This window comes from Sprattus sprattus, assembly GCF_963457725.1.
Source record: "Sprattus sprattus genome assembly, chromosome: 3".
Lineage (NCBI taxonomy): Eukaryota > Metazoa > Chordata > Actinopteri > Clupeiformes > Clupeidae > Sprattus > Sprattus sprattus.
In genome coordinates, this window is record NC_137922.1 from 17,948,662 (window position 1) to 17,975,931 (window position 27,270).

General features: G+C 43.0%; 1 protein-coding gene across 1 annotated transcript in view; it reads left to right on the forward strand.

Annotated features, from left to right (window-relative positions):
- Window positions 1–27,270, forward strand: part of LOC308361514 (gamma-aminobutyric acid receptor subunit gamma-3-like) — a gene marked incomplete at both ends in the record, with an annotated part of 45,168 nt that overhangs the window by 3,998 nt on the left and 13,900 nt on the right. Inside the window, 3 exons of the mRNA XM_080833877.1 lie at window positions 15,936–16,003; window positions 22,105–22,325; window positions 23,739–23,821. Coding sequence (XP_080690003.1) covers window positions 15,936–16,003; window positions 22,105–22,325; window positions 23,739–23,821 — 372 coding nt within the window. The remainder of the gene's footprint in view (window positions 1–15,935; window positions 16,004–22,104; window positions 22,326–23,738; window positions 23,822–27,270) is intronic.

Below are 27,270 nucleotides of genomic sequence, written 5' to 3' on the forward strand. Positions count from 1 at the left end.
ATTCGACATATCTCTCTCTCCATTTTTCTTCATCTATGCCTCACTCCCGTGCCTGTACTGACTTCTCTCTGTGTTAATCCCTATCTCCCCTTTCCTCATTCCTTTTGTCATGGAGCCCCTGCAGTTCCCTTCTCCTCTTCTCTCTCTCTCTCTCTCTCCATGATTCTCTTCTCCTCTTCTCATCTTCTCTCTCCATCTTTCTCTTCTCCTCTCCTCTTCTCTCTCTCTCTCCTGCTCATTCTCTGTTCTGAACGTCTGGTGTTCAGGTCCATTTCACTTCTTTATTCTCCATCCATTTTCTTGCTTACCCTCCCTTTACCTTTCTCTCTCTCCCTCCTTCATCTCTCTGTTTTTTCTCACCCGTCTCCCTCTCTCTCTCTCTCTCTCTCTCTCTCTCTACCTACTCTTTATGGCTCTGTGATGTTCAGCTCATTATCACCACACACATCACACACAAGTCTTTCCAGCTGTGACTGAAGTGTGTGATGAGGGACTCACAAACGGCACACAAAGCAAGCAGATGCGACATGTCGGTACGCACACACACACACACACACACACACACACACACCACACACACACACACACACACACACACACACACACACACACACACACACACACACACACACAGACACACATACACACACACACACACACACATACACACACACACACACACAGACACACACACACACCAACACACACACACACACACAAAATGGAGAGCCCTTGCCTGCTCGTGATCCCACATCACTTCTGACTCTCTGGAGCGAGTGCAGCTGTCTGGCAGGAAGTACCTGCTGCTTCCTATTTGAACGGAACGCTCCCTTCTCCGTGGAATGGAGTGGCGCACCTAAACAGGGGCCATCAGCAGCAGCCCAGTGCTTCAGGCACACGCCGCTCTCTTGCCGTAAACAGCGCGTTCCGATTCTCCATCCGATTCCAGGTGTTGTCCTTTGCCTTCCTAAGAAATCAATAACAGTAATGTCTGTCTCTGTGCACTCTCCACCCTTAATGGGAAAGGGTGGTTGCTGGGGTTTCTCTTACTTCTTTATTCAGACACAACTCTATCAGCTCTGTCTCCACCATATGAATAATGCAGACAAATAGGATCTATTTCCACCACTGTTTATGAATACAAACAGCAGAGGCAAGAGGGTGAAGAAAAAAAAAACGTAGCTTTTCTTTTCATTACAATGATATCTTGGTTTTATTGCTCTCATTGCCTTTTTTATTAGTACCACTGATGCTTTCTCTCTATATGGGGCCCAGGAGGTGCAATACTTAGTGAGTTTCATAATATCCAACTTTGCCTTGAGGAAGCAAGTCCCCTCTTATCATTCTGGGGGAAAAATGGAGATGTAATCGATAAAGTATTATTGGATCATTATCGGAAGGCTGGATCTCTGGATATTTCAGCATTGTTTGTTGGTGGCAGAGTTGAATGGGGAGGGGGGGGGGGGGGGGGGGGGGGCAGTAGCTGTTATCAACTTGCAGCTTTTGCACCCTCTTTCTTTCCTTTCTTTTCTTTTTTTGCTGTTTTCCTCCATTCCCCATTCCCCATTCTTCTGAATCCCCCCTTTGTTTGCCGCGCTCAGCATATCTGGGATCTCTTGGGAGAAACACTCTCAACAGACTCACTCCTCAAATCTGCTTTTCTTTCAGCTCAAACAGTTCTGGAAGGGAGAGAAAGAGAGAAAGAGAAAAATTGAGTAAAATAATAATAAAAAAAGACTGGAAAGAAGTAAGTGGAAACAGTAGACAACACTCTTCTCCAACGTGCGCTCTAAGCTCATTCAATTGAGGAGAATGACGAGACCTGGAGAGGAGAGAAAAGTATTTGCATTGAACGAAGCCATGGTTTTTCATCCTTTTATATTCTGTAAAGCATAGGAATCAGAAGAGGGTCACTCATTGGCAGTGAGCCTTCTCTAAAAAACTACAATAAACCCTCTCAGTTTGAAAATAATTAGGTTTGCTGCACTGTTAAATCTGGATATCTTCTCATCTGACCCCTTCTGTACTGTCACTAAGAGTAAACTAGTTCTGAGGGTGGTGAGGGCTTTTATATTCATCGATATGCAAATGATGCACAATGGGCTTTCATACGGGTGGTTAGTAAATCAGGAAAAAACACCATAAAAAAGAGTGCATAACAGTAAAAACAGGTCACAACAATTATAAAAACAGGCTGTCCTTTTTACCAGCCTGTACAATGGTCAGGGGACGCACTGCATAAAAAGAAACTTCATAAGAAAATAAATTAGCATATTTTTCACTGTTGAATCAGTGTGATTGGTTACAATGAAAGAGTTACATGGTCGTTTGTATACATATTTTACTTTATAACTATTCAAACAGAAAAAAAGTTCTTATGAATTTCTGGAATGCATTAATTCTTTCAGAGTAGATAATGAATTCTGAGGGGTCAAGCAATATTTATAAAGTTTAATGATACATCCTTTCTCCAGTAAAACTAAAAGAATAATTAGATTTCTACTAGGCAATACATATGGCAACCTTTTCAATTCCTCTGATAAAATAAAACATAAATGACTGATCCTTGTGTGTATTACTACATATACACAAAAACAGAAAAAAGATATGACCTCGAAACATCTTTTGTGAGCATGCATGCATGTGAGCCCTTGAACGTGTGTGAAATCCGAGCGTTTGACATCAAATTAACACAAGCCAGTCTGTCATGCCCAGGCACTGAGCAGATAACTAGCTGATCAATAACTGCCTCCTTGGAGAATGATGACTGGAGACTGATGAGATGCCATTTCTTCCCTCATTGAATTTTTGATGGGGTTCGGTCGCTAAGCTAACTGCTGTCTGCTGCTATGGTTTCTTCTCTCCATCTTCATAATCCTCATTCAGGCTATCATGTTGCTCGCAATCCCATAATCCACCTTGTGCATAGGCCTTTGATCCTCTCATTAGAAGGCGCTGTGAGGAGGGCCAGGGTGAGCAGTGTGTGTGTGTGTGTGTGTGTGTGTGTGTGTGTGTTTGCGTGTGTGTACATGCATGTAGTTGTGCATGTTTGTTTAGTGGTTGGTGTGTGTACAAATGCACATTGTACATGAAGCATAGTGTGCATGACCTGTTTTTACTGTATACATTGTGTATATCTGCTTGCTGGCTCATGCATCCAGTTCACTATCAGTGGCTACCTGTTGGATCTGGTGCATGTATGAATTCATGCATATTGCATGCGGCTCTCAGTGCCTTCGCTTCAGTGCCTCCGTGCTTTCTTTTGGCATGTGCATGTGTGAGCATGTGGGCATGTTTACACAGGTGTGAATGTGTATTGGCATGCATGTAAAAGCCACGCTTGTATTTGTGTGTGTATGTTTTTGTTGTGTGTATTTATGTGGGTGAAGTGTGTGCATGGGTGTGTTTGTGTAACCTGCGTTGTGTAGACAAGCACAGTCCTGCAACAGACTCAAACTCACAACCTCGGACATGGGAGGCGAGTGCGTTAGAAGGCGGCTAAAACCCATGTGTGGTAGCGTCTGTCGCTAGTACTTCCTTTAGGGTGTCGGGGAGTGAGGTTTACTCACGGCAATGCACTGTATCTGCTGCCACCGTTACATTTACATGTATGCAGGCAGAATTGAGTGTGGTCTCTCCTCTCTGGATCTCTGTGAATGCAGGTGTGGATGTTTATGCATAAGTATGTGTGTCATGTGTATGTGTGTATTTGTGTCATGTGTATGTGTATGTGTCTATGTGTGTCACGTGTATGTGTGTAGACTTTTCATGTGTGTCATGTGTGTCATGTGCTTGTGTGTAGACTGTTTGCAAATAAAAGTTTGTGCATTTTATCCTCTTTTCATCTATGCGGGATTTAAAGCAGACCTCTAATGCTTTTCCGCCTTTCCACTTTTCTTAAGTGTGTTATATAGCTTTTTTTGCATGTAATGGTTTCACGGTACAAAAGCCCAAAGTACACGCCAGAGGCATGGGCGCAGATAGCGTGTACGTCAGGGGGGTTCTGACGTACACACATTCGAATGACCCTCAATCCGTCCCCCTCACTTTTATTTGAAAAAAAGAATGCGTTCTGTCTTTGCATTAGGCTAAACTCACAGAAAACCAAAAGACTAGTTCTAATTTACTGCTTTGCAACAACTCTCATAAAACAGTCAGATCAAAGACGGACAATCATTTTGTTGAGCTGGGCAGGCTGCCTGCGTCGTCAGAGATTCTAATCTAAAAGTAACCGGTCTCTCTGGCGTTTACGTCTCGAGCCTGGTTTCCATTGTTACCCAGAGGCATCAGTGGGACAGCTCTTAATTCAGGATCCCACAACCAACCGACACATGCATGATGAAGCCATACAAACCCACTTTGCATTTTTTTGGTTGTCTGTTCAGAGTAATGTCGCCGTGGAAGAAAAAAAGAGAAGAGACGGTCATTGAGAATAGCGTGAAGAGAGGTGCCAATTTCCCAAGGGGGAAGGGGGACTCGACATTCATTATTTATTATCCATTTTTCGGCAATTGCAACTTTCTGGAGTTGTCGGGGGTCTTTCGGAAATGTGTACAGTAGGCCTATTTGATTGTACCAATGCCAAGCCTAATGGTGCGTGTAAGTTGTTACAGGTTGAATCATGAGAAAAAACGAACTTTAGAGCTAGACAAATGCCACTGCAGTGGCGCTAACGTGATCAATTTACTATGAACAGTAATTTTAATTACTAACACTTAGTCAGATATCGTGACTGATATTAGCTGAACTGGACGTGGTTAATCTAAAATCATTTAGACTGGCGCAATGTATTCAATTTAAGGTGAATCAGTGTTGGCGTTTAGTATAGCCACCTATTGAGCCTCCATTGAATTTTAATGAGTTGGCATGTTATCTTGCCAGACACAGTAAATTATTTTGAGTCCAGAATCGATCTTTGTAGGCATTACTAACCATTTAGACAAAAAGAATCGTCCCCCCCAGTTTCAAAAACCTATCTGCGCCCCTGGCCAGAGGGAGTAACTCTCTCACACAGGAAGCACTTCTTAGTTGCCTGAAACGCCTCATTGGAATTCCAGCCTTTTCCTCTGTTACATGATGATGCGATCTCATAGCACAATCCTTATTGCCCGATGATTATATTATTGCCAGTGGAGCTGACCAATCAGAGCACACTGGGCTCATCATGAGGTGGGAGTACATGAGAAAAACTATGTGTATTTGTATCATTGAAGCATGTAAATCTAACCAAAAATGAAATCATGACCACTGAAAACGAACATAAGTGGTCCCCTTTATCAATATTACTTGGAGATGTTTGTCACAGACAGACTTATCACTCCCTGATCTGACAGAGGGAGAGAGCAGGGCTTCTCACAGTTATAAGCGTGTGTGCTGATCTGACCAAACGTTATGGTGGGAATAATTTGTATTCCACGGAGGGTCCCTTATATTCCTCTTGTAATTGGATAAAGGTTTGATGTTTCCTGAACCTGAAGGTGTGTTACCCGGAACTTACTTTTATGTTACACTCTGATTAGTTATTTAGGTGTTTGTTGTTGTTGTTGTTGTGATATCACAGAAGCATGTCTCCTCTGCGCATTAGGGTGCATCAAAATACACATTTCCAGCATATTGATCTGTCTGAGTGCTCAAAGTGTTACTATCCAAAAAATAAATAAATGCAAAATATTTTTTGCGATACATGGTGTTTTATAGGTGGAACGGCACATCAACTTTTACCCTTTGGGGAGCCATGATAAAGCGGACAATTTTTGATATCGTTCTCTGGTGCCACTTTGGGCTTTGGTTTCAATGTTTGGTTTCAAGGAGAACTAGAATATGCAGTGAAAAAAAATGCAAAATTTAAGGGAAAAAAAGGCCCATTTTCATCTGAATTAGCCTGCCACTTGTCCTTCATTTATTGTGGTCTGAAAACGTTCTTTTAAAAGTTCACTTTGGCTAGGAGTTCACCTTAATCGATTTGGTTAACATTGAAAGTGTTTGGATCAGCTCATAGCTCAGATGCTAAATCGATGAAGTTCAGCACAGCACAAGGCTACACAGAGAACCAGACTTCCTAGGCCCATTAGGGTCATTACGGACTTTCCTAAACAACTATACAGCTCTATTCCTTTCTTATGAATATCTACATACTGTAACATCTGAATAAATGGATCCAAATGTGGTACTGAGAACAGCCATGCTGTCTTACTCAGCCTGCAAATGTCAGTGCCTCCTGTTTCTCAACACGCATGCCACCCCTGCAGCTTCTTGATTGGCAGGTAGAGAAATTTGGCCTAACAAGTGCTTTGTGATTGTACATTTCCAGACCCTAGCCTCAGAGAAACAAGAAAGCTGAGATCACGCCGGGAGGTACCAGACTAGATCCTAATGTCTGAGTTAGAGGGAATGGAATCTTGCTCCCGACCCAGAATGCAGTGCTGTGAGGATTGAGACAGCTCCTGGGGCTTTTCCCCTGGTTTTCTTTTGTCACATCCACTCCAGAAAGTAAATACAAATATCTTCATGCCTTTCTACCACACATATGCACAACCTGCACCAGCAAGGCACCGCTTCTTAAAAATAGCTCACTTAAAGGTTTTAAAAAGTGTCTTGTTCCTGTCTGCTCGCTTGGATTCAGTCATGGTTCTCACCACTGGGCCTTTTAGAGAGAGAGAAAGAGAGAGAGAGAGTTAATGAGAGAGGCCCCTACGGTGGACATTTTCACTGTTGGCAACGCATTCTCTTGGGGGTTGCTTACACCGGTGTGTGCATGTGTGTGTGCACGTGTGTGTGTGTGCGTGGGTAAGTGTGTCTGTGTGTGCGTGTTAAGGGAAGCGTCGCTGCAGTGAGCCCAAAGTTTCTCATCTCTCACTTCCACAGTGAAGTGTCTCTAAAGTACACTGAAATGTCAGCCTCCAACCGTGCATCATATTTTCTGACAGAGCTTTTGTGTTTTACCTGGCAATTACAGCCTAAGTGGTAAACAGAGAGAAACTTCAGAAACGTACAAGCATTTCACAACATAGTGGCTCAAAGGACCATCAGAGTGGTTCTAAGAGCATCTGAGGTCTCAAACAAAACCTCAGAGATTCTAAGGACCATTATAGACCCAGAGAGCATTGTCATAACAACAACAAATAGAATGACACATTTGTAAACACTACAATACTATTGTACTGATGACAGATATTTTATCCTCATCATCACAATCATAAGCTTCTCCTTCTTTTTCTTCTTCATTGTTATGTTAAACAAATGTTTAGTGGGAAAGAAGCTGTTTCTACCATACAGAGCCGGGGTAGGGGCTGTTGCATAGTAATTGTGTTATTGTACAATTTCCTCAGAGATCTCAGACAATTAAACTGCTTGACTTTTTTGCAGATGACACGTAAGAGATTATCTGACCCCCGTAAACAAGCTTTAAATGCTTCCCACTCAGTAGACTGAGAGATGAAAGAAACTGTTTCTGTTGCATATAATGCCCAATCTCACATCTACTCCATCAATATGTCTGCGGCACAAGTTGTGTAGAGTGGAGGCTCTCAGCGGAAATAATTCATGGATATGATGCAGCGTTGGGCATAGCGATCATCTGTTTGAAACTTTCCGTCTCCCAATTACTGATGCAGGAGCTAGAGACTGCTGTGTCATGGAGCCATAAGAATGTGATCTATTTGCCTGCATTTCTCATCCCCAATCATCAATCTACGGGCACGTGTTTCACTCCTTGTTGACAAGCTAGCCGCAACAATTAGTGCGAATGTTGGCTGAAAGGACACTGTTAATTTACATGACCTGGAGACACGAGCAGACATCAACTGTCGTCATTTGACATTTTGACAGATTTGGAGCTCTTTGGAGGAGTCAAATGAAACATAGCTCTGCGTGGGCCACCACCAAATGTCACCAAGCTGCCATCTTAAGGGGACATCTCACCAGTCAGGAAACGTGATATGCAATAGGCTATGCCACCTGCCTCCTCCAGTGTCACTGTAGCTCACTCCCAGTCAAAACACTATATCAGGTCACCAACGCAGCCAGGGGGAAGACATGTCCCCAGAATACCAGCCTCCAAAATGCAGAGGTGCCTTTCCAAAACAGATGTTAAAAATATAAACTCCACAATAAAAACGGTAAAAGCAGAAAAAAGTGGCAAAAAGATGGTGTAGGTGTTTGATTTCTCATAGCCGTTCACTTTTTAGTGTGAGTGTGTCTGATTGTGCGTGTGTGCGTGCATTTGTGTGTGTATCTGAGTGTGTGTATGGCAGTGACGTCGGTTCCTTTTCCTCTGTGAGAACGATGATATTAAAGCAATCTCAGCAATTTGCCTGGCTCATAACTTACTGTCGCAGACAGGCACGGGGCCGCCATTAACTCCGCTCTCCTTCAAGGCGGTCCGTGTCCTTATTTCTGCTGCTAGTGAGGCTGATTACATGGGGATACATGCCTCCAAATATGCTCAATCTATCACAGCTCTCCAGGAGGACCACCAAAAAAAATACGAACGCTAGCACTTCGGAATTGGGAATGAAGTGGGGAGGGAGGCAAGGATGGAGAGAGAGAGAGAGAGAGAGAGAGTGAGAAATAAAGAAAGCGATAGGTGGGGGATAGAGAAAAATAGGGAGGGAGAGAGACTGAAATGGGGAATGGCCTCTCCAGGCTTTCACCATGTCCAACTAAATGAGATGAGATATGAAGGAGATGAATAGATGAGAGATGGGAGCGTGGTTGGGCGCCACTGAAGGGGATTCAATCCACTGCTACCAACAGGAGGCTGGGTGGGTGTGTATACCGTCGTGAGCTATGACGGCTAGCTACAGAGCTGGATGTCTAGGGGAGGTTTAGCAAAAACAGACTGAGGAAGTCCTCGCTGTTAGTAAGCTCAAACCCAGTTGAAATCTTTGTTAAAGTTAGTCAGCTGTCCTTAACCATGTGTGGCCTTCCTTAAAGGTACAGTCCATGATTTTAATATGAAGCTCAGCCAATCACTTCTCACGGTCCTCTAGCTGTCCGTTCAGTTTTTGCATTCAAACTCAAACTGGTGTCAATTCTGGCTCTTTAGTGTAAATGGCAAACAAACTCGGGCCGAGCCATAAACAATCCCAGCCAATCAGCATGGTGCTTCAGGAACACAGAAGAGAAGGGGTGACATTTAAATGGCTATTGAGCTCAAATATCAACAACCCTTTCGTGAAACAGAAACCCGCATCTTAAACCTGACATACACACTTACTTTTCTTTGAGGTATCTCTTTGAGTATGTGAGTGTGTGTGTGTGTGTGTGTGTGTGTGTGTGTGTGTGTGTGTGTGTGTGTGTGTGTGTGTGTGTGTGTGTGTGTGAATGTGAAATCATTCCCGGTGATCCTTATATCAAAACATTTACACTCATACATTTTCTATGAAAGCCCCTGTGAGTGTGTACAATATTCAGCAATTTAGTGTTTGTGTACTAGGTGAGTGGGTGATCAAACAAGAGAGAAAAACAGGGATGGGGACAAAGAGTGAGAGAGAGAAAGAGAGAGAGAGAGTGAGAGAGAGAGAGTAAGAGAGAGAGAGAGAGAGAGACAGTGGGAGAGGTGAGGAGACGAAGACAGAGATAGACAGCGAAAGTATGAACTAATCTCTCTCGCGCGCACCACGGAGCCCGTGGTATTTCGGCCCGTACCGTTTAATTACCTTTGTCTGGCCGCCGGTAGCTGTGACAGGCTGCATTTCAGCTCCCGGCAAAATAGATTACTGGACCAGTGGCTGAGCCTGCCTCTCTGGCCCCCCTATTTATCAGGCCTGAGACCTGCTGCTTGTTTTGAAGCACAAGATTAGCCTTCAGAGATGAAACTGGAGATATTTTCTTCACCATTCAGTGAGATGAAATGTCACGAGTCCCTTTGTATTGACTCAGACAATAAAGGTGTTTATAGGGTGCAGGACTGTAGATGAATATGTCGGGAATGTCCCTCATTGGGTATGAGTCTGCTAACATAAGGTGAGGTATGGGAACGCCACCGCGGTATTGGAAGCTTAGGAGCAAGGGCACGGACAAAAAAAAAGAATTTGTTTTGATGAGACCATATCCTGGGTTTATGGTGCAGAAGGCAAGCAGTCGCCTGTCAGCACTTTTTGGGGGCACAACATTATTTCAGTGCCCTGCTCCTTGAGGCACGATTAGAGAACCTGTCACAGAGCATTGCATTAAATCAAAACCGCACGGGTGGGGGGTGGGGAGGGGAGGGGGGGGGGGGGGGGGGTCGGGAATGCATAAGCGATCCATTATTACTACAAATGGAGTCGCCGTCAGCATTGAGAAGATTCCAGAGACCTCAAACCTCATTACGGCAGACCAATCGGAAACCTCGCCTCTCGTTCCAATCAGAAAAGCAATAGCAGCGATGGCCAGATCTGAGTCAATTTAAGGCAGCTGCCTCAAGGGGTCAACTGCCGGCTTTAAGACAGCACACAGGGCTGTGATTGCCCATGCCTGGGGCAGTCCCCCAGCCTGCATCTTCCACAGGTAGCTACTGCTGGTTTGGGAGGACCGGATCCGGCCCAGATGTGGCCCTGGTCTGGCACAGTGTTTGTTCGTTGAGTTGATGATGCTTAATGTCTGGCCTCCGTCTTTCCATCTCAGGGGTGGCTGAGTTTCTGCCACCGCTGCTGCTGCTGTTGCGCTCTCCTGAGCAAATTAATGCCTGCTCATGGGACGAAGAGAGAGGGGAGGAGGAGAGAGAGAGCGCCAGTCAGGCGCGAAGGGACCCGCCGAGGCTGACGGCTCCTAATTTGTTTCCCCATCACAGCGATGGCCTAACAGGGTTTAAAAGCTGCTCCTCCATTAACCCAGGCAGGGTCACTTCACATGGCAGATGGCTGCCTGGTAGATGGTAATGCCTCTCTTAGAGGAGAGAGCTGCACGTTGTGTGTGTATGAGTGTGTGTATGTTCGAGTATGTGTACATGCTATAAAAAATGCCATAAACTTTTCATATACAGTATATATAGCGTATATTTATAGTGCTGTTAGCGGTTTCGAGTCTTATCTTAGAAGGGCCAGAAAGTGAAACAGACTTTTTAAATGTGGATGGAGGGTATAGGTGCTAAGAGAACGTGGTGGATGCACTAACGCATTTAAAAGAAAAATTGTAAACCACATGGGACCGGTCACTATTGGCAAAAAACACTTCCATACATTTCCTTCGTTGCCACTCTTGCCATAAAATGGAAAATGGACACTTCAGAGTGAGTCTATTTTCGAAACTGTGAAGAGTCCCATTCAGAAGGGTCCACAAGAGCACTTTGTCGAGATGAAAATCTGCTTTGAGCAATGGGTTGAGACTGGCCACCTAATCTCCCTGACAGACAAACACTAGTTCTCCTGAAGAGGCTGTTGAAGATAGGGACTGAATCTGATGCTTTGCATCATGGAATAAGCTCATTATGTGAAGCATATCAAATATCTGGAACATATTAACATACATCACACACACACACACACACACAAACACACATGCACACACACAAAAGGTGGTTGTGAAGCTTCATTTGTATAGCTTGATGTATGTAATGCAAAGTTTGAAAAAAAAAAAAAAAGCACAAGAACACAGTAACTGTATGCCAACACTGTTATTTTCAGTCTCTCGAAACTATGAAATAAAAAGTTCTTATTGGAAAAATAGAGAACTATCTTAGAAGGGAGGGGGGGGGAGGGGGGGGGGGGGGGGGGGGCTGAAAATAAACTAGTTCACAAAGGCAGGCAAAGGGAGATCTGTGTGGTTTGCAGAGAGAGCTGAGACAGGAATGCCGTGGCAAGAAAATGAGGTCAGTGTGTCATGGTTGTGGGTAGTCAACACACAGCGCTGTCCAGAACACAGAGCGGAAAGAAAATATTTCGAAGATTTTGTATCAGTACAACACCACTTTCGAGGACGTCTCATAAGCAAGGGCCAAAATTGTGTTCTTTTGTTTTCAAATGGCATTTGACAATGGTTTGGCTGTTTAAATAAGACTCAAGATCTGCACTGTACTGAGTGAAACATGCAAACATGACAATGCACCATTACCTGCCAGCAAGTATGTATAATGTATTAGTATGCTCCACAACGATGTAAAACTCCCCTGGGTGTTTTGCTGCAGTTTGTATGGGCTATACATATTCATCTCAATAGTATGTGAAGATGATGTATGTAGCGTTGTTGTCATTAACATAAAACTAGTTGTACACACTTACAGCTGAGAGGTCCTAATGAGAAGTTGTCCCGGTGCTTTTATCACCTTGTAGCGCGTGGTTACAGGAATCACGTTGGTGATAAATTCATAAATGAACGTCGGTCATAAATTTCACACTAACATGTGCTTGTGCATATTTCATCTCAGAAAAAACACAAATCTCTTTCTCCCCTCTACACTAGTGCGTGAGTTTGCACAGTCTACCCCGTGATAATGCACAGGAGTATCATCTCCGTTACAAAAATCAAGGTACAGAGCTTCAAACTCTGTTTAACAGGACATCTTCTTTTCAAAGCTAATGGGCAAAGTCGGTTTTTCCTACGAGTGACGCACGGCGACGACCATGCTAGCGTGAGCCACTCATTATGGGGATAAGCGCTAAAGACTGGATGCTAAAAGGTATTGAAAAGGTGGGGTGACTTGAGAGAGCGCCGGGGGCTGAACATGAAATCTGGGCTATGAATTCTTTATGACAGGAGGTTCGATAAAGAGTTGCGAGGTTTGTGAGAGTTGTGAGCCGTGTTGTTTCAGCGGTGCTGGTGGAGGTACACCTCTGGGGACTCAAACACACACACACACACACATACACACACACACACACACACACACAAACACACACACACACACAATAATACACACACACACACACACACTAATACACACACACAAACACACACACACACACACACACACACACGCGCACACACACACACACACACACACACACACACACACACACACACACACACACACACACACACACACACACACACACACACACACACACACAAACACACACATACACCTTCTGGCTATCAATGCAGCAGGCAATAGAGCCTTTTTTAGTTTTTCCCCTCTTTTTTGCAGCACGGTCCCTGTAAGCATGTGTCCTCGTCCTCGCTCTGGTTCAGGGGTTGTGCCCTGACAGGCAGGCCAATCCCCAGCACCAACAATTGCTGTTATTAGCAATGCAGCCAGCTGAGCCCCATGCGCGGAGACAGCCTAACAACAGGGACATGTATTCCTAATGCCCTGACTTAGAATTTGTGGAATGACTGAACCAACAATGAGTAATGCCCGCCCTTTAAATATTACACTACGTTAATAATGGGCTTTAATTAAAATCTTTTGTTTCAGTTTTTTTTTTTTATATGGAGAAAGTTCTATTCCATGTAAGTAAATTTATATGGGGCACCACCACTGTGCCACAGTGGGTACAGAGACTGGAGAAGCCCCAAGGTGCTAATTAAGTTAATAATTAATCAGGTGAAAAAGTGAGACAGATAGTATGGAATCTGCACCCAGATGACGAGCAGGAGGAGAAGTCGGTACTGATTACTCAGGACTGTAGAGAGTCAGAGAGGTTGAAATTAGAGTATGATACCAGTTTATTACTCCTTGTTAAACTATCCCACCAACCAGGCAGCGAAATGACGGCTCAGTGAAATGCATTGAGAATAAAGGAGTGGAATGGAAACTGAAGAAGCAGAGATGTTGAGTCTGAGAGCTGGGCGTGGATGTCTGTCTGAAGAAGCAGGATGGTGGGCACTTGGTGGGCAGTAGCAGGCTGGGCCGGCTGGCTGGCAGGCAAGGTCGAGGGGTACTGCTCGTCTCTGCAATGATCAAAGAAGAGTCGGGCAGTGGGGACGAGTCTGCATCCGGGCTGAAGTCACTGGAGGAAGTGATGACCTCTATGCCCATGACATGGTGTTAACGTTCACTTGACCTGTTTTTCCCTTGTTTGTCTGTGTTTTCCATGTTATGCACTGAGGAAAAAAACTCTGGACATGCCTGTCTCCCATTGTTTTTTCATGTGCCTTGCAGGGCAAATGTTGCATATCAGTGCACTTGTGTAATGCAGTGTTATTTTCTTCCATTATATCTAAAGTTTCTAAAAAAGTTTCTAAAATTGTGAGTTTGTACTGGGTCAACATTTGTCCTGTGCTGGTATAGACTCATCATCCAGATTTGCATTCCCAGACCTTGGATTTCCTCCAAAGCAAGATTGAACATAGTCCTCGTACAGTCACAATGGAGCGATTTATCTGCCTCATCATACAGCCACTCCTTAGTCACTGCAGAGCCACAATGGAGGCCCACTCTGCCTTCATCTTGTAGTTGCTTCATCCTGTAAAAATCCCTGCTTATAATTTTTTCTCAGAAATGCCCTAGCTGGTTGAATAGGGAAGATGCACCTTTCTGACCTGCCTCAGCATGGGGCTTCAGTGTAGGTGGGAGAACCGCAGCTAGAAGCCGTAAATATTCTCTGGTAACCTTTTTCCACGTTGTGCTTTTATGTGTTTTCGTGATGTGGGGATGTGGGTTTGATGCTCAGCCTGAGTAGCTGCCTTTCCCTGTTGGGGGTCTGGCAGCGTTTGCTGATGTGAAGATGCCACAGACGGCTCTCAAAGCTCTCAGACATTTCTCTCTGGATTCTGATCAATGGACATGTTTTTCTTTGTCCTCCCTTTTTGCTTTCGACTTCATATCACAAGCAAAAGTGTTTGTCAAAGCCAGTGAGTAGGACTTAGCACACACAGCCCAACCTTTACTGAAAAGTCAACATCAACGGGGAAATCATGTTCTCCTAGTCATTTCATGGTTATTCACAAAACAAATCAATAATTTGCCAATCATATTCGTATGAAATTATTTTATTACCAGTGTGCTAACATTAGCTTACTTGTGTCTGCTGTAGTCCAGTAGATCTGCAGGTAATGTATATGCAGCTTATGTCTGTGGTCAGATATGCAGTTGGGCTGTCAACATTTAATCACATACATTAACAGTTTGAATTTCGGGTGCATTAGTTGACATGACATGAAATATAAAAGAAGTCACTTAATCATCACTTAATGTGTAACACTTTTCCAATAAAACATACATGGTGCAAACGCGCGCACACACACAGACACACACACACACACACACAGGCGCGCGCGCGCACACACACACACACACACACACACTCACACACACACACACACACACACACACACACACACACACACACACACACACACACACACACACACACACACACATACACATGCACTTACACACACGAGCATGCACATGCACACAGAAAGAGCATTTGTATAATATATGGCAATGAAACTTTCATAAAGCCCTACGTGTGAGACTTTTCAAAAATAGACACACGCATATTGGTTATATCTCACAGAATCTCGCAGAGCCTCTAAATCTGCAAGATAAAAAGCAGTAGATTCCCTCAGACATGTGTGCCATGGGTTCTCTGAGCGCTGTTTAGACGAGTCCGGTGGAATTATTCATGGCGAGGTAGCTGACATGTTGTGACACGTAGGGCTGTCTGCTGTGCTATCCATTGCAGGCTCTCTTGACAGTTTAAGTGGCTGATACATCTGCCAAGGACTATATAGAGGCAAGGCAAGGGCAAACAGCTGAGGGATAGAGAACTGTAAATCTGTGGAACTACGTGTAATTTAAGAGCCTGATCACTAACTCTATTTTGTACTGACGCAAGCAAAGACAAGCACTCCGGCAAGCACCGTACCTACGAGCACTTGTACTGTACACTTATGAAACCAGTGAAGGTGTGAACCATAGGATGTATGCGTGTGACTTATGAACTGTTTGATAATTAAACCTGCCTGTTTTTGCCACTGATACAGTTTAATGCTGTTTCTGAGTTTGTGTTGCTGAATTTGTTACAGATTGTCATTTAATGTACGTTTTTTTGCATCTCCTCCTATAGGTAAGCCAACAATTGTGGATGTTGACATATATGTGAACAGTATAGGACCTGTTTCATCAATTGATATGGTGAGTGTCTCTCTCTCACTTTCTCTCTCTCACACACGCACAGACAAACAGACAGGCAGACAGACAGTCAAATATACAAAATATAAATTAAATCTCTTCTCATTTAACCCTGTTAAAACTGTGATGCACCATACAGCGAGAGTGTGGCTTCCTGGCTCTCTGAGTTCACCGCAAGGTCACATAGAGCCAGGAGTCACACATACACACACACACATACACACACACATACACACACACACACACACATACACACACACACACACACACACACACACACACACACACACACACACACACACACACACACACACACACACACACACACACACACACACACACACACACACACACACAGGACACTGCATGGATGTCTGCTACAGCTCTGAGGAACGTGTGGGCGTCTGGGCCGCTGCCCAGTTGCTATTTCTCCGACCACCACCAAATTACATCTCCAGGGAGACATATAACATCTCCATAACAGCCTGTCAATGTTGGAGAGTCCCTAGATCTCTGTACCAATACATAATACCAAATGAAATATTGCATTTAATTAACACACAAAGACTAGTGTATAATGAAACAATTATTTTTGCTAAATACCTTTTCACTGAATGTGTTCCCATCATACCTTTTTTCACTAAATACTTAATTAACAGGTTATTAGAAATATGCATTATGCCTTGTGAACCTGGCAAGGTTTTTCAGTGCTAGAAATATTAAATATGTGGTCTGGCCATTGTCTCTTAATAACTGTGGACCGGGGATGGACGTAACTACCTATTTAGAGAAATATATTTATCTGTTAAAATACTCTGCATGACTTCATAGCTTCTAACTATGGTGAGAGAGATGAGAAGGGGAAATGGAAAAAAAATGAGTTGTTAGCAGAGTCTGGCATAACCGTGAGGCCTCTTCTCTACCTCACGTTGGTCCCTGTGAAGCGTTCCGTCCTCGGAGCGATGAAGCCACAGCCCCTTGTCAGGTCATGCCTGTCAATCTTGCCCCTTAGATCATCCGTTTCCACTTTCTGGAAGAGCGAGCAAGCAGGCTACCTGCGAATGAGTGAGGCTAGAACTCCACATCAATTATGCATAGGGACTACTTTGTTTGTATTGCAGGTCTTGTGTGGAGCTTTTTGTTCCATCCTAAAAGCTCATTGCCCAAAGTGGTACAGATTTACTTAGCAACCTGTGGGCTTAGCTGTTAACTAAACTAGTTGAATGGAATGGATTCTATGAGTTTCCGTGATTACATAATATGTTTTTTTTTTTGTTAAAACACTCATTTGCCATTCAGTCTTGTTGGTTGTTGTTGTATGCACTTCAATGGGGGGTGGGGGCAAGTGTGGGTTACAATTGCAACTTCGACACAAGCTCACGCTTAAAATATTCTAATTCTTAAACAGGGATTGTGTCACGGTCATGCTACTGTCATAGTTTGGCTGGTCACCATGATTTGTTTGTCAATCAAAATGAAATTTCCGGTTCACTGACACTACTTAGGACATGGTTAAGAGCTCAGACTGAGGTTTACACCGCTGCAACCATACATAACCTAGTTAGCCTACTGTAGCCTTACACTAAGACACAACCAGATAATTTCCGCTATCGACAAACCAATCAAATCCATTGAAAATGATTCAGGAGTTATGTAGCCTATATACAGAACTATACTGGTGGTTGGTGGGAAGTGGGTTTTGTGACTCAGACAGGCCCGTTCAGGCGGGACATAAGTGATTTCAATGGCAGGCCAGGCCCCCCAATGCGCCATGACCATCTTTGCATTATCAACGTTTTTTGGTCTGATCTAGCCGAACAGTTTATCACTTATTATGCAGATGGCTGATAGTTGTGGTCCTCTTCCTTAGGACTTTGAATTCCTTAGTACTGCAGCATTGTTCCTGCAGTAAAACGCCTCATTGTTTCTTATTCTCTTTGTTTAAGTTCATATTCTCAGCGGAAGCTTCTAGAAACCCCAATAAGTATGCTGCATCCTTGCGGCATGCCCCAAGTAAGGCATAAGAACCAGAGAGTCCACAGCCAACAGCTGGGCTGCGGAAAAAAAGTGTTAAACAAGTATTCCAGCATGTTATTTTTTCCCCTCCATTTGAAGGAAAAGGATTCTTGAATGAAGCACCAACCAGCACAGTTAGTACACTGTAGGCCATAGTCGTATAAATACTATAGCACTCAACATTTCAATAATTCACAGTTACCCTCTAAAAGCTTCTGTGAATAGGGGCATGATACAAAGTTGGGTTTGGGCAAGGGAAAATAGCAAAATGGCCTCATGATTGAATAAATCATGATGTCTAACTTTGTCATATGTCTATATATATTTTAAATCTTGCTACAATCCATTTCTGTCACAAACATAGCAAACCTTGTGTTGAGTTTGAATGCTTGTGTGATTTTGGAAAGCAGATTTTTTTCCCCTCCATTCTCTTTTTCCTAAACAACCTTGGGTGCTTTTGTCAGTGTGGTTGATTGAACTGTGGAAGCTGACAGAGATACCATATAACCAAAGGGAATGTATGAACTTCAGACTAGTGACGCACAGTAGCACACAAACACAGCACTGATACACACACACACACACACACACACACTAAGACACACAAACATGCCTCTACATGTTCACTGTCTCTTTGGGAATACACTCAATATTCCCCATAATTAATATCACTTGCAGCTTTTTGCAGCCGGAAAAACACATTCTATGAAATGCCCCATAAATAAAAGTTTGGCTGTTTCTCGTAGAGGTAGTGCATCTCATCTCATTTTTCTTTCTCCCTCTCTCTTGGATCTGTGTGTGTGTGTGATTCTTTAATCACAAGCAAATGTATAGGCTCTGGAGTCCCTGTGATGAGATATAGCTTTGCTTTGAATCAATGAATTATTCAATACATTCTGCATCGTCAGACTCTCTGAAAGAGTTGCTGCGGTGCCCCAAGGCATCAGATGTGTTGAAGGCAACATCTGTGTGTCACGCCATTGACACCCAAGACAGGAAGTTCAGCTGGAGACTACCTCCGACAATCACCCTAATGAGACTGAATGCACACACGAGGGGTAAAAACAGCCCATGGTGGTGGAGAGCATTATGGCCTGGAAACGATTCGTTAAATGCCTGCATTTATTCCACGAAAGATAATAATTATGTTCTTCATCAGTTGGGTAGAGAGACGTTAATCTTTGAGTTAAGTGTCTGGAAAGAAGACCAGCGGAGTAGTTGTGTGTGCTTTGAATGTTTCACCTGCCTCTCAGTAGATGTGCTTTGAATGTTTTAGCTTTAGCTTTTTTTCTTTTTTTTACCATTTTGCTAGTGAGGGATTGCCTTTGAAAGTCATTGTATTCATTATGCCTATTAATGCCTGGTAAGGTGTTTTGAATGTACTCATGAGTCATGGAAGCGGTGTTCACAGTTAACACAATGCTGACTGTGTCTCTCCCACCACACTGCACAGATCTGCTCTGTTCAGTTAATCTGAAACCAATCCCTCCTGCACACTGTGGTCAGGGCGATGATGCATTACATTTAATAGTAATAATGAAATGGGAGAAATTCAGTTTGTCACCATTCTGCATATTTGCATTCTGTCACGGACATTTTGATCCAGGGACCGAGGCTGCTGGAGATTCGTTGACATGGCGAGCTCTCGGATGACAAATGCGTTTTCATCCCCCCCTGAGCTGATTGTTCACCCTTGGCTTGGCATTACGTGCCATTTAAAGTATTCATAACTCAACAATAGGGTTTTTAGTTCCCCATAGTTACTGAAATCTGTGGATATGAAGGATGTTGAATATTGATCAAAAAGGGTATCTGTTTAAATGCAGAGGCATGAACAAACACACGTTTCTTTCAATAATAATTTATTTATTTATGATATTATAAGTACTTTGTACTCTCTCGCAGCCTACGTTGAAGTTTTTACCAGACTGCCCAGAGTAAACACAATAAATTGAATGTGACACATGGCGTTCCTTTTTTTCCTTATTTCTGGCATCTCCTTTCTGACTGAAGTGCCAGATCTCATTGAGAGAAAGGTAGGAGACATGAAAGCAATAAAGAGACCATCTAAGTATCTGGAGCCCGTCAAGACAACTTTATTTAACTCTGAGTGTCCCTTATTCGTCTCCCAGACACATTTAATGGTTTATAATTCAGATGGGTTTTATGTTTGACCATTTTTCAAAAACTCTGTCGCCTAGCTCGCCCTACTCACGTCAGGAACAATTAATTCATGTGTCATGTAGAGGTCTCAAGCTAAAGCGGAAGCACACACACACACACACACACACACACACACACACACACACACACACACACACACACTCACACACACACACACACACACACACACACACACACACACACACACACACACACACACACACACACACACACACACACACACACACACACAGACTTGGTTGATTAACCTTGAGCACTGCCGGTGCTCATTGTCAAAGGGTAATCTGGAGGGGGGAAAAGGAAGGAGGGTTTGGACAAGAGAATGTTGCGTGTGAGACTGTGAGAACTACCTGAGCCTTAAATGACCTCTGAATCACGCAGTGAAACACTCCCAGACCTAAATACCAATCATTACATACTTAATGGCCTTGGCAATGTCCAGATAAGAGCGTTTATTCAGCCTTCACTTTATTTCAGTTAGCACATCCATTGGCAAAATACCTTGTAAGCAATAATAATGATAATTGGTTTGTTGGAACTATGCTAAACCACCCCGAACTGCATGCTGTGTAGGGCTGGTAGATAGCTGTAACCCACTGTGTGTAAACTGGGAATAGACTCTCATGGAGTTTGCACTGCTTTGTGACTCAGACAGCTTTCTCTTGTGTCTCTGCTGGTTGCCTCAAAGAGCTGATCTGTAATTGAAAGTAGTTTCCGGCGTGCGGTTTAACTCTGTCCCAAGACTGGCCACTGCTATTGGATAACACCAGATGAAAAGTCTCTTTGACAACAGAACTAAGATGTTCTGCCCATAGAGTCACTTTTGTTAGCGATTCTACATGCATTTATGGAGATGTTTACAGCAACTGGATTTAAATATTAAAACAAATAACAGTTAATCATTTATATTTTGTCCTTTTTTTCCCTGCCAAAACGCAAAGTTTTAGTTATTTAAAGTAAGTGGACTTGAATGCTTCAATTAAATAGAATAAATAACACAACAGTTAATCTTTTATGTTATAGCTACCCTCTGAGTCTTGTCTGTCCTTTTTTTCCTGCCAAACGAAAAAATGTTGCAGCATTTGCTCCAAACGTTTGACCTTTTAATCAACGTATTTATGAGAGCCCTGTCTTCCTTGATTGCGGTTGGACTTGCGGGGCAATAATGCACTCTGCAGCTCCGTGATTCACTCTCGTGTCTACCGCTAAAGGTCAGGGCTACTAAGTGAGCACTCTTGTGGGCATCTGGTCTCTAATTGGAGTCGTATGATGCACTTCTCTGTCACATGTTAGCCAGGAGAGTTCGGAAAAGGTCAGGCTGCAGTCAAACCTGATGACAGAAGACCTGGATGTTTTTTTTCCGTCGAATATGTTTTCACGGTTCTTAGCACTTGTTGAATGCTACTTTATGTATTCCATTGTACATGTTCTTGGACACCAAGGCTCCTTTGTTGATACAAAGGTGCCCTTCTTTTTTAGAAAGGGTTCGAGGTAGGGGGAAACCAGGTTGCGATAACTTGGCAAGTGATTACTTTCATTTGAACATATATGCAACATACACCTCTCATCTCTATATGTACTTCACTACTTCAAGCACTGACATCTCTATGATAATTGTATCATGCCAGTTTTTGTCCCTTGTTGTAACTAATCGGTTTATTTTGTATTAAAGTTTTGATTAAGTGCTATTGTGGTTTAGCTAGAAGGGCTTACTCATGGAAAGCTCCTGTAGATGTATTCAAGGCTGCGTGATACCGTGATTAAAAAGGCCAACTGTTATTAAAAAAGATTCTCTTGATTGTCTGATTCTAAAGGTAATCTGTATTCCTGAGTGGCCATGTATGTTTTTCTAGTGGTGCCTAAAAGGTATGTAACCACATGAAATGCTTTGTCTTTTGTTATAGGAGTACCAGATTGACATTATATTCGCTCAGGCATGGACAGACACACGCTTGAGGTACAACAGCAGTATAAAACTGCTGACCCTCACCAGCAACATGGTTGGACTCATATGGATACCGGACACCATCTTCCGCAACTCCAAACACGCTGAAGCTCACTATGTCACCACTCCGAATCAACTCCTGCGGATTTCAAATGAGGGAAGGATACTGTATACTTTGAGGTAAATATAACTGGTTCATTTCCTGAACAAGATGGCTGACAGCAGCCCCTTGACCGTATCTGGTTTTGTATTTTCTTTGGTTTTGGAAAGCTGACTTCATAAAAGAGCTTCTTTGAAAATCTTTACTATGTCTATGGGGATGGTTCCCAGTGGTAATAACTGCCAAAAACAGCAGCTTGTGCCTCTACTGTTTATGAAATGAGTCTCTTTTAAATATATGAACCTTTCTCTTGATATACATCATAAAAAATAGAGGACAATATAGAATAGTCATAGGCTGTGCTGAAATCTCACAGTGATACAGACTTATTGGCACAAATGAAAAGCAAGTAAGCAAGTAAGTCAGTTCGGGCCAGGTCCCCACTGTGTTAAAGTGATGTCTGCACTTCTTCCCCGGTACAAGGCGTAAAAGCTTAATTTGTTATGAATGCAAGCAGGCAAATCCCAGCGACCGGGTGAGCCACCGCTCATTTCTAAGGCGGGTTTCAGCACAAATGCGAAGGGTTGAACGAGGGTTGCGGGCATGCAGACATGTCAGCTTCAATCTCCATTCATCCCACCATATCCGAGCTAAGCCACGGCAAACACAACTGACATTTTCTCAGGACTCAGAGGAAATGATGGAACGAGTTGGAGGAAGATGAGGAAGAAGAGGTGGTTGCGTTGGGGGGGAACTGGGGCAAATTTTGGACTGATTCTGGGGCACGGGGAGCATGGGCTGACCTATATACTTTGAGGGACTGAGAGAGCTGGTCCCAAAGCTGTTTCCTGTGGCTGAGGGAGTTTAACCAATTTGCAGGACACTGCTTGACATGGAACCGACTGACCTGCTGTAGCCGGGCCGGCACCATTTCACCAGCCACAGTCCTCCTTCTAGTAACCAGTGCTGAGGCCGTTTACATTTATCCTAAGTGACTCTAAACTCCTGCATCTCAAAGTAGAGGCTAATTCGCGCTAGTGCCTACCTTTAAAACGGTTTAATTAAAAAATTGTTTAATTATTTAGCCCTAAAATGAAAGGAGCCCTTACTTATGTAGTCTCTGTAAAAAATAGTCTTCAAATATGAGAAAAAAGAGCACAGGCTACAAAATCACAGCAAAGCATAACAATGTTGCCAAAGCAGACTCACCTGCTATGTCTCCAACAAAAAGGTAAGCCTGGTTGCTAGGGATTAGCAACAGTCGCTGTGCTGATCGACAGCACACCCCCTGTTCTAAGCGGATGTATTTTTGGCCAGAGCCCTTTGCTTTGCTGCTAATTAGCTGTGGCCAGGGGAAGCAAGGCAGGGCAAGGCAAGGCCCCTTGAGCTGGGGGGGCTTTTAATCTGTATACCCCGAGGCAGAGCTCACCACACCACACGGTGTGCTGCGGCACCGACTTTAACTCAAGACTCTTTGACTCTCTGTTCTGCAGGATGACCATCAATGCGGAATGCCAGCTGCAGCTGCACAACTTCCCCATGGACGAGCACTCCTGCCCCCTCAGCTTCTCCAGCTGTGAGTAGCCAAGCGAAACGGATCCAAGAGCAGTTTCTTTTTTAACAGCAGGGACTTAATGTGGGGTTTGCAGGTGGTGAACCTGAAAGTGGATCAGTGCGGTAGCCTATTGTGCACTTTTGACTGAGTTTAGTAGCAAAAAAAAAAAAAAACATCTCGATATTTTGCTTTATTTTCCAGGAGTTGGGTGTTCCACGTGTCTGGTTTTCAAATATGTCTCAGTCATGTTATTCGTCAGGGCTATTGAATGTATCCCAGAAGACAGCTCAGCCATTGACTATTATTAACATACAAGCCTCTCAGGTAAAGAGTGGAGAAGAAATCTAAAAAACACAGTGCTCTAATGGAGCCTGGGGGTGTGGTTATGGGAAGTGAATCTGATACCTCCACCACAAAGAGAAACAGGAATCATTGCTTTAGGGTTTTAAGCTGTGGTCATGGTAACAAACACAACTGGAATATGAATTAATAATAATAAACAATGTAATCTGCTGACTGACCATGAGGTGGTGAATTGCTTTCAGTCATGTCCAGTTTGAATTACTAAATCAGTCAACTTTCTGTCTTTTCTTTCTTTGACTGGCTGCTGGTAAGGTAACCTCATGATAAAAGTTTGTATTGCCTGCAATCCAGGGCACTTAGCCTACTTCTTCTGTTTTGCACAACTGTACAGCCTGCTTTACTAGCTGTAGTTATAACCTGCCATCTTGCCATGTTATGTCCTTTGTATCAATTCCAGCAGTTACTCTATTTATTTTTAGAGACTCATTCGGTAAACTAGGATTGTGGGTGGTACCACTGATATCACAGCAGGAAGCCTGACTGGTTTTACAGTCTCTGCAGCTGTAGAGAAAATATGTTGACTGTTCTGGGACCAGCCTTCTTGTTGCTCGTGAAAGACTGGCCTCTAGCTTAAGGTTACTGCTGGTGAAGTGGACCCCAAGTGAATATATTTGGCTGATTTCCACCTTGTGTTGTTTCTCTCCTTTTTCTGATGTAACAAAGCATCATTTTGACTGACTGTTTTTTTTTGGCTTTCTTTCTTTGAAGGAGTTTTGATGCAATGTTGTGGGTGTCTAAAGCAGAATCATGTTTGGATGACTTTCTGTTTTTATCTGGCTGTTTTCACTGCTTCTATAATTGCAGAGTGCAGCAGATCTGGAAACAGTTTTTCACACATCTTGGCTCTTTGTCTAATTTAAAGGCACAGTGTGTAAGATTTAGCGGCATCTAGAGGTGAGGTTGCAGATTACAAGGTATACGGTGTCCGTCAGGGGCCAGTTGCTAGTTTCAAAATGATGTCATCGTCACGTTCCTTTGCTTGTTCGTGGGCTAAATAATATGCATGATCCTCCATTTGTCTAAAAATGGGTTCTCAAACCTCTCACAACACAAAATGGGTAGCCAGCACAAGCAACCACTGATTTCTCTTCTCTCTTCTTCTTCGTTTTACAACCAGCACCACCAAATTCCAGCTGTCACTTCAGCATAAAAATGTGAAAGGTCCTGTCTAGAGACAGTGTTCTGGGCTACTGTTGAAACATGGGGGAGCAACACATGGGGCTAACCCGCAACTGTGCAGATATGATGGGCTCATTCTAATCTAACGAAAACTGGTGACAGGCGATTGTAAAATAATCATTATCAAAACACAATTATAAATACGGTTTTCCATCCTAATAGATCCTAATAGATCCCCCTTAACCCTACACAACACACCTTTAAGATTGTGGGTGTTGATGTTCCCATCAGACATGGGTGGTTTGCACTGGGTGACATGGCTTGGTCAGAGTAGACCGTATGTTCAGTCAGTATCTTTGTGACAACATGAATTGATTAAAGGTAAAGTCCTGCCTTTTTTTTGTCCAAATTTTATTTTCGTTGACTGGGAATTGAACCCAAGTGGACTGCTTGAAGGGAACAATACTATTCACTACTATACCAACCTGGGCATGAACCAAAAGGGGGCGCGAACTATTAATGAACTCGTTTTTACTAATACATTGTTAATCAGCAGGCTGTGAAGGGCGCAGTGCGTGGGGAAAAGAGTGATTTTCTTTTCTACTCTTTTTTTTTGAGTGGTCTTGAAATGCTAATCACAATCTCAAGTGCATTTTCGAATAAGCAGGCTTCCAAATCATCTGCATACTCAGTGCTGATATGCACTTATGCAGCCAGTCCAAAAAATTAGGTCTTCACATTAATAAAATCCACCAAAGCTAGTCCAGGGGAAGAAAATAAATGTATTTATTCAGCTGTCTGATACTGAATGTTCAAGGTGAAATAAGCTTGATTCAGCTCTTCCTCTTTTGATATGGAAAGGAGAAATGACGATGTGAACTCGTAAATAGAGAACTCTCCTATTTAGTCGACCAAACTTTGAATCGATTCAGGGCACTGAGTCTTCACTCTTTTAGGGTGAAAAGGCCTGTCTCACCGCTTATCTGGCAAAAGGGATGATTCCTTCAACATACCTAGCATGAAAAGGTAAACACCTCTGAGTCTGGCTGAAGGGCACAGAGAGAAATGTCGCATATATAGACATATGTGGCACTTAACCTGGCATGATCTTTTGCCATCTTCTTATGCTTTTGTGCTTAAACGTTGCTAAACAAAATAGCTTATTTTTCAGATCAAAGGATTGATTCGCTCAGTTATAGTTCCATTCTTGCAGTAAGACTGCAAAGCTGTCAAAGGATGACTGACTCATGCTGTGATCTAGCATTGGACCACTCCTGCGTTCCCATGGAGATAGATGTTTACTTATTTATTTATTTCCCCCTGCCTTTGATTAAATGAAATTCGCCTCTCTTTGTTCATGGGATAAAACCTATAAAATTAGATTACACCAGACAATGAGCAGCATGCTCGAATCGTTCAAATGTGCTGTACAGTGTCAGTCGGCTGAGACAAAGGAGGAAGGACCTTCAGGGAGAAAATTGTATGTATGCTGTCAGTGCACACATAAAGAAATGATTTAGCAAATAATTAAATAAAGCAAAAGAAACAAATCTCAAAACCTCAAAACAACACCTGAACCTAACTCATGAAAAAGCTGCACAAGGTTTTCTCCCTGCCTTCTGAGCATATATTTGATACAGTTTGACTGAATGCCAAAGTCTAGTGAGCTTGTATGCCTTTCCCTGTGGATACCACATTTTTTTGTGTTTTGCTAATTAATTGAATTTTCATAAGTGAAAATGTCACATTTAAATAAATTGTGTCTGCTGGTAAGAGTATTGACAAAGATGCACAAATGAATGCCATTATTTGTTATTTCATTATTTATCTTAAATAAGTATTATCGTATTTAATAATTATTTCATTATTAAACAGATGGCCATGCATTGGAACAACAGTGACTGATTAGCAAAGCTAAGCAGATGCAATCTGTTAGGCAAAGGCCTTGAAATAATACAAGATTTTATAATTGAATTCAAGTGTGATTT